The sequence below is a fragment of the Ipomoea nil genome, unplaced genomic scaffold, assembly GCF_001879475.1.
Source record: "Ipomoea nil cultivar Tokyo-kokei standard unplaced genomic scaffold, Asagao_1.1 scaffold1043, whole genome shotgun sequence".
Classification (NCBI taxonomy): domain Eukaryota; kingdom Viridiplantae; phylum Streptophyta; class Magnoliopsida; order Solanales; family Convolvulaceae; genus Ipomoea; species Ipomoea nil.
Window position 1 is genome coordinate 5,529,152 of NW_017617471.1, and position 11,633 is coordinate 5,540,784.

General features: G+C 35.1%; 1 protein-coding gene across 2 annotated transcripts; it reads right to left on the reverse strand.

Moving 5' to 3' along the window:
- Positions 1-1,873: 1,873 nt before the first annotated feature.
- LOC109181954 (wall-associated receptor kinase 2-like) lies at positions 1,874-10,656 on the reverse strand. 2 transcript variants are annotated; one of them, XM_019331939.1, is made up of 4 exons: positions 9,565-10,656; positions 4,666-4,830; positions 3,290-3,523; positions 1,874-3,258 (listed from the first exon to the last, which is right to left on the reverse strand). In XM_019331939.1, the coding sequence occupies exons 1-4, from the start codon at positions 10,448-10,450 to the stop codon at positions 2,099-2,101; spliced, it is 2,445 nt and encodes an 814-aa protein (XP_019187484.1). In that variant the 5' UTR covers positions 10,451-10,656; the 3' UTR covers positions 1,874-2,098. The 2 variants fall into 2 exon arrangements, with proteins under 2 accessions (XP_019187484.1, XP_019187485.1); XM_019331940.1 differs by having other exon boundaries at positions 2,015-3,237; positions 3,350-3,523.
- Between the last annotated feature and the right edge of the window lie 977 nt (positions 10,657-11,633).

The following is an 11,633-nucleotide window of genomic DNA, read 5'->3' on the forward strand; positions in this document are numbered from 1 at the left end:
TGAAACTGTAGTGTATATAAAATGAAATTGAATAACAATTTTACATATTTAAGTATATGTTATCCACCGAAAACATAATTATATTAAAATGATACTGTAGTTGTGTTGACATGAAATTACAGTCTATATTTAATGTCTGAACCACAATGCATTGTGGACCGCGATCCACAATATAATTAGCCGTGAAATAATGAGTTGCTCTTTCGGAGTTATCGCCTTACTTTCATTGGGTTGAAAGCTTTTAGCCTTATTTTTAAGACCCACCTTATATATCTTGGCAAATTATATCGTGGACCCTGGTCCACAATACACACATAATTTAACTTTATAAGTTACCAAATTTATGTTCATAATGTACAAAATTCATTACATCATTCACTCTGTTACATGTTCATAACATGTCTTATACATGTTCAAAAATTTTAAGTTTGATGTTCAGACTTAGGTAATGTTCATAAATTTAAAGTAGCTTAATGTTCAAAACCACATTTTACGAGATAAAGGTTCAATCCTGTAACGAGAGGCATAGAGTTGTCAATGTGTTTGACACATTGACAATGAATATCATTCATAATGCTCTTTAAATCTGTTAAGATAGATTTTGCCATTTTGGTTACTCCTAAAAGGAGAGCTGAAGGCGAGATGATAATGCGGAACTTGTGTCGTGACTATATTATATTCATCACCATTTCATTTTACATTTTATAAGCCAATCTGTTATGCGTAGTCCCATGTGTACTTATAATAGATTGTTGGAATTTATTTTTACAATTTTGACTATGGACTTAAAATCTATTATATTCAATCATTATTATATCTTGGATTAAGCGTTAAATAGGTCATCGAACTACATACTAAAATGTAATTAGGTCATTGACTCAAAAAACATGCAATTGGATTCTGAAACAACACAAAATGACAATAATAATTTTTTTATTTTATTTAAATAATTCTAAATAACAAGATTTAAAAAAAAAAAAGGGGGGGGGGGGGGGGGGGGGGGGGGGGGGCTCTTCGTCTCTAGGTTGCCGGAGACGAAGGGTTCTTCGTCTCCATGTTGGAGGCGACGAAGAGACCTCTTCATCTCCATGGCGGAGGAAACGAAGAACCATCTTCCTCTCCTGTTATTAACCTGAAAAATCTGTAAATTAGACTAATTGCATGAAATTTGTTAGTTTAGGGCTCAATATAATTGTTGGTTTTTTCGGTTTCATATGCCTAATTACATTATCGTGTGCAGTTCAATGGTTTATTTAACCCTTATTCCAATATTTTAAAATCAAAATACAAGCTAGACTCGTTCAGCTCTATTTGTCAGATCTTATTTAGGAGCTTATTAGTTTATTTTAAGCTATGAGTTTTTTGTGGGAACATTACCAAACACAGCTTATAGCTTATTAGTAGTTTAAAATAAGCTATGGCCCTGTTTGGTAAAAAATTGGCCTATAGGCCAATTTTGGCTTATTTGACCACTATTAATTGTTTGATTTAGTTAAAATATCAATATAAATGTTTGATTAATTAGCTTTTTGCAACTCCAAAAGGCTAAAATTCAAAATGCTACTCTAAGCAACTTTTTCAATTAGCTTTTTGAGAAAATAAATTATACCAAACAACTATCAGCTAATAGCTAATTTACCAAACACTTTTCTACAATCAACTAATGTTATCAAATATTTATACCCTCTAATTAACACAATCAGCTAACAGCCATTTACCAAACAGGGTCTATAAGCTCCTAAATAAGGAAATTTATTTTGGGAACATTACCAAACACAACTTATAGCTTATTAGTAATTTAAAATAAGCTAAAAGCTCCGCCAAACAGAGCCGTTATGTAGGATGTTTTGTCTTAAATAGGAGTCTACATAGAACTGGGAAAACAAACTATTAAATGCATAATAATTGGAAAAGGAAGCAAAACCAAAAGAAATTGCATATATTAAGACAAAACATTGAAGTTCGATTATATATGAAACTTCAAACAGCCAAAGCCTGCTAGATTATTGGAATTTTTTCATGTGGGCCGGGTAACATTATGTTCGTATTCTTGCATCCCTTCATGTGTGGCATTATACATGATCCCATGTAATAAGCACTATGGGCTAATTGGAACAGCATAAAGATCTGATGGTTCATCCTCCGCAAGTACAAAACAAGAGGGCTCCGCCCAAGAATGCTTATGGGACATTCTTATACTCTCAAGTTCACTGACTACTTCTTTCATTTTAGGTCTATCTTCTCCATTAAGTTGAAGGCATCTTTTCACAAGTTCTGCAATTCTTTGAAGTTGGTCCAGTGTCCCCTCCTTCACTAGCCTCGGCACAAGAATCTGAAACAGTCTATTCTCATTCATGGATCGAACAAAAAATGCAGATAAGTTTCGATCCTCATCGTCACTCAAATAAGGTGACACAGGTTTCCTTTCTGTTAGAAGTTCGGCCAAGACTACTCCAAAACTGTATACATCACTCTTTTCTGTCAATCGACTTGTTTGGAAGTATTCTGGATCCAAATAACCAAGTGTTCCTTGGACTAGTGTTGCCACATGTGTACGATCCAAAGGGACTAACCTGGAAGCTCCGAAATCAGATATCTTTGCAGTATAGTTTTCGTCTATCAATATGTTGGTTGACTTGACGTCCCTGTGGATTATAGGCATGGATGCAGCAGAGTGAAGATAAGCAAGTGCTCCAGCAGCTTCAATTGCAATTCTCAAACGATTTTCCCATGACAACCAACCCGATGCACCTGTTTCGCGGTGGATATGGTGATGAAGAGTTCCATTAGAGATACATTCATATACTAGCAAAGGAACTTCAGCTTCCAAACAACACCCCAAGAATTTGACAACATGGCGATGATTGATTCGGGAAAGAATAACCACCTCATTGATGAACTGCTCAATTTGAGTGTCATCCACTGTTTTGGATCTTTTAATTGCAACTTGGAGCATATTTGGTAAGATTCCTTTAAATACAATGCCATTTCCGCCTCGACCTAAAATCATGTCTTGAGCATAATTGTTAGTAGCTTCCTTGAGCTCTTTGGCAGAAAATATTTTAGTCTCGTCTGTGCCATCACTACCTTCATCACTTCTGGTGACTTTTTGTTTCAGTAAAAAACCACCATTTTGTTCAAAGAACTTGAGCCTTGTTTTAGCACTATTTCTTTTCATGATGATACAGCATAGTGAAGTAGCCATTGCAACCAAGGCGAAAATTCCCAACACCGTCCCTGTATTGATGGTAGAGTAGTGAGATCCGATCCACTGACCATCAGTACACGTTCATACCATTTCTTAAAACAACAAATGAAAATGCAGTAAGAACTAAATATAACTCATTACCTAGAGAGAATTTAAACCATGGGAAAACTGAATTTTTATTCAAGAGAAGACATCCCTGACCATCTTTTCTACCATCGCCGTAGTACCCTTCAAGACAAGTGCACTTAAAGCCCCCTGGAATGTTGATGCATCCCAGTTGACATGCATTCGTTGAATTTTTGCATTCATCAATATCTGGAACGTATGAAAACCCACAATTATTGTATCCTTATTTTCTTTACAATAACATCTCCAATAAAAAAAAAAAAAATTAATTTACTAACAATAAAACAAATACTTGCATGAGAGCATACTTATTCAATTGAACTCATCACTCATACCACATATATAGATCAATGCTAGTTTAGTTGGAATACTAATAAAATAATTCCTAAATACAAGGACAAAAATGAAAATGTTACGGGAACTCAACGATTAAATCCGACAAACAAGAACAAAGGTAACACAAGTTTCTCTCTTTCTGTGTTGTGTAGCCAAGCCAGAAAAAAAAAAAAAAAAAAAAGATTGGATAACAGTTCGCAAACCTCATGATCTAGCATGCCTATTTTTAATGTGGGACAAATGCTTATTATATGCCTCTCCATCATCATTTTTAACTCAAATGGTTATACTTTGACTCAATTTTTTATTCAACCAATATTATATTTGTTTTGAGAGTACAACATATCAATTTCTTCGTCTTATTTAGGAGAACTTGAATCCACTATGACTTGACTCAAAATTAAAGTAAACTCTACTATATTTATACCAGAAAATAACCACTTAAAATGTCTTTTTTGCACATTTCCAACAAGTTTTGCAAATAAATACTAGCTTTTCAAAAAAAAAAAAAAAAAGAAGCTAGAACGGAATACACAACGGGCAGTGTTTCAAGGCCTCAAGGGCATGGCAGGTTGAATAGCATCCCCAACAGGTGAATTTTGGAAGGTTTTTGCAGGTTTGAATGGTGGACAAGAGAGAAAAAGGAGAGAAGGTATTATGTTCTTGTAAAGGTATTGGTTTTTGTCTTCTAGGTGGACTGCATAAAACAAAAGTGCCTCCTGGTGTGCATGAGGCGCACCTAAAGCACCTAATATATTGGGTGCGTGCACACCATCAGGTTAGGTAGGTAAAATAACCTTTTTAATTTTATTTTTTTTTATACTTGTTAGACTTGTTTTTTTATTTTTTATTTCTTTTTCTTTTTCTCACATTTTCCTCTCTCATCTCTTCTATTTAACAACCTAAAAACTCAAAAAAAAAAAAAAAAAAACCCTCAACAAATGAATGTTGGTCTAAATATAAATTAAATAGTACTTATTGATTTGATAACTTACCAGTGCAACCTGGACTTTGATATGGATTGCCTTCATAACCATCATTACAGTGGCACAAGTAACCTTCCTTTCCTGTGCCTGAATCTACGCAATTGCTATTCGCTTGACATGCGTATCCACTACTATTTTGGGCTTCCTTGCAACTCAAGTTTCCAATTGACCGCTCTAATACAAATCAAACATTATTATTCAACATGTAACGGAACGTTTGGTTAGAGGGAGAGAATTACGTGGGAAATGAATTGCAATTTCATGGGAGATGAATTACTGAGAATAAAGTGGGATTTAAATTCCAGTGTTTGGTTTACAGGAATAGAATTATTGGGAATTGCAATTTCAATGTTTGGTATACATGGGGATTGAAAAGGAATGAGTAGTATAAAGTCCAAAATGCCCATTATTATTATTATTATTATTATTATTATTATTATTAAATGACAAGTATTTCTTGGACCCATTTGCATATACAAACACCAAAAAAATATAAAATATTAGTCATCTACCGTATCTCTTGAACTAGATATATTGTAATTAATTTTCATGCAAATACTTCATCAAATGTTAAGCTTCATAAGCTCAGATCCAAAAAAAAAAATAAATTCATAAAAATTAATACGCAACTACATAGGGAAGGTCATGCATTAATTTTTAGGTTAAAAAAAGGGAGAGGTAATTTTGTCTCATTAGTCATCACTATCTTTTTTTTTTTTTTCTAAAATTCTAGGAATTAAAATCCCGGGGGGACATGAGTTTTTTTTTGAATGGGACATGAGATTTTAATTCCATGAAAATGGAGAAATTGCAATTCCTTCCAACCAAACTAGGGAATTTTGTGGCCTTTGAAATTAGGTGGGAGGGGAATTTAAATTCCCATCAACCAAACGCCCTGTTAGTTTTTTTATCACTATATTTGAGCAATCCTTATACTATGGATCAGGATTCACAATGCACTTTGGACCCTAGTGCATGTTTATGTATCTTATGTTATGAGTTTTTGTGTTTTGTGTTAGGAACAAGTGTAATTATATTTTGATGATACCAATCTTGCTAGGATTGTAGACCCCTCTTTTAACTTTCTTTATCTTAGCTCTTTCGAGTTATTCGAAAGGAGTTCCAACTCACCATGTGATTCGGATTATGCAATGCATCTACACGAATTTGAGTTGTGTTTAGTACAATAGGTCTACCTGAAGATATGAAGATCAAGAGAAAGACGAGAGAACAACTTAGACCGAAAGATGGAAGGGCCTAACTCTCGTACAATCATCAAATGATAAGGAAAATCATTTGACTGGAATGAAAAATGAAAAATAAGGACAATCTTTCGTGTAACTTTTGATGAGACAACAAGTCTAAGTCAGACTTGAATAGACAACTTTAATACATGAAGAATGTTGGTTTATGTCTCAACACTGAGCAATCATCCTAGACAAAAGGAGTCATGGGAATGATCTACGCAATAATTAAGGAGCATTAAATGATTGGTACTTCTTGTCATTGAAAAAGGACACCAACGGCTAAAACAGTACAACCGCATTAAATGCTCTATGCTCAGTGATTATTACACGCTGGTTAATAGGTTTGAAATTTCATCTCCCTCCAACGGATGAATTTTTCCTCACCTATAAATACCCCTCTTCACCATTGAAGAAGAGGCTGGTTGTTTAATTGATTTCATCTCAAGAAAAGCTCTTCATACAAGATCATCCAAAAGCTTTTCTTAACCAGTGTGAGTTGTAAAGTTTTCAAAGAAGCATATCCAGATTTCGTACTTCACAACCTTGAAGAAGTCTTGCATTTTATATACGTGAAGATCCATCCGTTAGCAGCAGTCAAGACTTCAACTTGTTGGAGAAATACATTAATTCTTTCCAACCCTCAACTCTGAAGAAGACGTTGATAGAGGCGGAGTAAACTCAAGGAGTCGAAAAACCTTCCAAGTAGCTGTCCGACTTAGTGATCAAGGAATCTAGCTTGAGTAGTTTGTACTAGGGGTGATAGTGCAAACCCTTTCATGAGATGAAAGAAGAGTGGAGTAGGCTTCGTTAATAGCCGAACCACTATAAAAATCTCATCTCCATCTCTCTTTACTTCTAGCAACTTATCTTTCGTGCATTGCATTCATATAGACCAAACCCTAATCCTTTATAACCGAAACCGTGCAAAGTTTGATTATCTAAAACATATCTATTCATTTCCGTTGCGCATAACATCCGAAAGGAGCTATTTGCAAAAATTGAGTAGAGTCTATTTACCCCCTCTAGACTCTCGTTTAACACTACCGAGACCAACATTTTATATTATGACATTCTATACCTTAATAATATAAATTCTTTACCTGAAACAAATTAGTAATTTCGTGTTATGTTATGAATTTCTACTTTTTGTGGTGTGAAATTTTGTGTCTCTGAACACAAATTATGTATCTAAATCAGATTTGAAAAATAAGTAAATATATAAGATGTGTATGTGCCGTGTCCAGTGTTGTGATTTTCTGTGCCTTGTGTTACAAAATTGTATACCTTACAAGTATGAATTCTGTACCTCGTCGTTTCGATATAGGGTTCATAAAAATTATGTGGACCTTGGTCCATAATATAAATTGCCATATTTGAGACTCTATTAATCCCTCACCCTAGCCCATTATTATTCCAAAAGGCTAAACCCCAACCCTAAGGCCCCCCCCCCGACAGAGCATTTGGGAGGATGAACATGAACCACAGAGGCTAGACCGGTGCTCACTGCGCACAAGGAGCCCCCCTCACTTTGAGAGGTTGCTCCCACACTGCCACTGGTGAGCCCATTATTATTCCAAAAGGCTGAACCCCAACCCTAAGCCCCCCCCCCCCCCCCCCCAACAGAGCATTTGGGAGGATGAACATGAACCACAGAGGCTAGACCGGTGCTCACTGCGCCAAGGAGCCCCCCTCACTTTGAGAGGTTGCTCCCACACTGCCACTGGTTAGACTCAATCCCTGGTCATTATTCCAAAGTTTCACCTCTATGACTAGTTGAGCTACCCATGCGGGCACTCTAACCCATTATTATCATTATATCTGTGAGTCAAATTCATTAGTTACGGAGTTCTGCTACATGACCTCCTAATTTTTACTCTTCATTTTTACTTTTTGATGTGGTAAGAGATGATAAGTTATCTTTATTTTATGAGTCCGAAAGGAAATGTACTTTTCTTAGTTTTTTTTTTTTTTTTTTTTTTTTTTTTTTTTTTTTTTTGGAGTAATATGCACTTTTCTTAGTTAAGTTGTGTTTGTCATTGGTAATACACTACCTTTAGAGCATTCCCAAAAGGGGACTTTGGAACATATTTTAAGAAAGTTGGGGGGAGAGAGAGAGATGGTCTTGTAAAAATGAAGATTTTGCAGGTGAGTGGGTCTCACCAATGGAGAATGAGAGTTGTGCCTCACGCATGTAAGGCGTAATTCTCTCGCTAAGGGGGCGCGTAATTTTTTTTTATTTTTAATAATTTTCAGATTTTAGTTTAGTTTTTTTTTTTCTCCCCTCTCATTTTCTCTTTCCTAATCACACATGTAAAATCTCCTCAAAATCTTCACACTATTGAGGATGCTCTTATAATTTTAACAATATATTTGATTTACCAAATGAATTTTGGGATAAGAAATTCTATTCCATAACAAACAAAATATTCCAAAAGAAGAATATGCAAATTATATTACGGGCCATTGGTAAACACTCCAATATAGACCCGCCAATTGATAAATGTTCATTTTAATATGTTGAAAATTCATTTTTAACATTATACAGGAAAAATAGAAATGAACTTTAAATATTTGGTCCACTTCGCAAGGTAAACTATGTTCTATAGTATGATGATTAAGGAGAATATATATATATATATATATATATATATATATATATATATATATATATATATATATATATATATAGCTTTAACTTGCGAACTATTGAAGGATTGCACCGCAATTACTACATGGTTGCAACGTGACGAGCCCAGATATACTTGGAGGACCTTTACGATGCAATCGAATATGATATGATGCAGTGCAACCATGTACTAATTGCACTGCAATCCTTTAGTAATTCATAGGTTCGCAAATTAAGGTCAATTCACCCCTAATTCCAAATCTATAATCTAATATATATATATATATATATATATATATATATATATATATATATAGAGAGAGAGAGAGAGAGAGAGAGAGAGGGATGCACTCAGGTGCGAATAAGTGTTCAGGAGAGAAATGCGAACGAATCAGCGCGCGACACGTGTCCAGATCTAATAACTTAAAAAAAAAACGCAGTGGCATTTTCGTAAATAATTGAACATTGAAGTGCAAGTAAAATTACTTACAAGTGCACCTACTTACACCTATAAGTGCATGTAATTTTGCCTTGTTAGCATTCACTTTCCGCAAACATTCATGCACTTAGGTGTGTTTATAACTATATGTGCAACTATTTATAACTATAGGTGCAACTACTATAGGTGCACCTACTTTCACCTATAAGTTCATGTAATTTTGCCTTGTTAACATTCATTGATCTGAGTTCAGCGGATAGTAATACCCCTGAAAACCACTCGCAAACATTCATACACCTGGGTGCAACTATTTATAACTATGTGTGCAACTAGTTAGAACTATAGGTGCAACTAAGTATTGATGCTCAGTGTAAATTTTTACTTGCACCTATAATACATTTTACATGCACTTGTAATACATTTTACTTGCACTTCGATGTTCAATTATTTACGAAAATGCCACCGCGTTTTTTTAAAAAATCAGTGTTTCTCATCCATTAGATCTGGACACGTGGATGGACAGAATCCATTCCTATTTGGCCAAGCATTCGCACCTGAGTGCGATTCTATATATATATATATATAAAATTACGTACCGATACAGCCTTGAGTGAGATACGGGTTGCCTTCATAACCATAATTGCATTCGCAACGATAACCTCCATATCCCGTGTCGGAATCTACGCAATGGCTATTGGCTTGGCATGCATATCCACTACTGCTTTGGGCATATTTGCAACTCAAGTCTCCAATTGCCCAGTCGTGAACCACTGGAACCGTTTCAGAAACCCTCAGTGCGAAATTAGGATTTCTCAAATCAGATGCACCGAGGAATCTGAACCGACTCGTGTCTCCAAGAAACGTGTAGGAGCAGGGATTGAAGGACCAGACCCTTGTGTGATTCGAGGCACTGACCGTGCTAACATTGTAGACCTTGTTCAAACCTTTTGGTAAAGGTAATTGGCAGCAGCCGATACCCGAACAAGTCCCATTGTCCGGCACTTGAGAGGCATTAGAACATGTGGAAGTGCATGTGGATGTAATATTGGTTCCGTCAGATATCACCAGAGTATCGTCACAGCCAACAGTTGTTATCTTGTTTACAGGGGAGAGGCTGTAGTGATAATTTCTTTGTATGAGCAGTGGCCAATAAGTTGAGTTTTGAAATGGCGGCTTACGAACCAATGCTCCTTTGGAGTCGTAGCAATTGGTTGGTATCCTTGGGGGCTGCAAAAACGAAATCTGGGTTTCTGATATGTTATGGACAAAGTCGCAGGTTATCTCGAATCCGGGATCAAGTGCACATTGACTTCCTATCCCGATTCCGAATGGGTAGGGAACCGTCAAGTTTCCGCAGTGGGTGGGGCAACCTGGACGAGCAATGGGAGCGTTGGTTGTCGTCTGGGCAATAGCGGAGGCTGACAGGAAGACCACCACCATTAATAAACATGCTGCAACAGGGTCGGCAGATAGTTTTTCCATAATTATTGATTGAAGATGTTATAGATAAAAGTTAATAAACATGCTGGCAATGAAATTGTATTTATATGCTATATGGATGATATATATGCTCCACTCATTGATGGCATACAGAACAGAGTCTAGGCAGTGATTGGCGGCCTGGCCTGGGTCTGCATGCATCTATATCTCCCAGGACGTCCTATCTACGTTAAATATGTATGAATTCAAACTTTATCGTCCAGTTGTGCCTTATTTGTTTATTATTGATAAATAGTCCTGTGGCTCTTATAGCTGGGGAGATGATAAGTCCGTAAACAATAATTGTAGTTGATGAAAGGTACTCATAAGCTACATGTTCCAATGTTACCATCAAGTTTTCCACTTCCCCTAGAATATATGGTCGACGCTCATTTTTAGAAATTTTACGTTAACTTATTAAGCGGCGCCCAAAATTGAAATTCTTTTAATGCTGACAGAAAAATCAATTCAAATGAAAATACAAAAGATATGCTTAAACCAGATATCACCATATTATGTGGTTGCCCTCTCATATTCCAACTTTGGCTACAATGGTCTGTTGACCATATAATAATATATAAAAACAAATATGCAGTCTAGTTATTAACTTATAAGCTAAGGGTGTATTCAATCATGACTTTTATAAACTTTTAAAGACTTTTATTAACTTTAAAAGTTTGGAGATATTCAATTCAAACTTGGAGTCTTTAAAAGTAAGGTAGTATTTAATCAAGATTTTTAAAGAGTCTTTAAAAGTCATGTAATATTCGATTAGGACTCTTAGTCTTTAAAAGTCATGTGTTATTCAAAAAGTTATGAATTTGTGTAGACTTTTTAATTTTAGGATTTTTGCAAACTTTTCATTCTCAAATAAAAATAGTTTGAAATCCAACCCTCAATCCCAAGATTTCAAAATTTCTTTCTACCAACTCAGTTGAAGGTTTTCTCTTTCTATTTAAACTCTATTTTTTCTCTCTCTCTATTTAAACTTTATAAACCTTATACCTAAATTCAATAAATTATTTTTTCTTCATCATCCTATATTTTCTTCATACCTAAACTCTACCAATATTTTTCTCTCCTAAACTTTACAATCTTCCTCTAAAAATTTGAAATAATATTATTTTTAATTCATTATTGCTTGAATATTTTGATTTTTTATTATCCTATGAATAAAAATAATAAT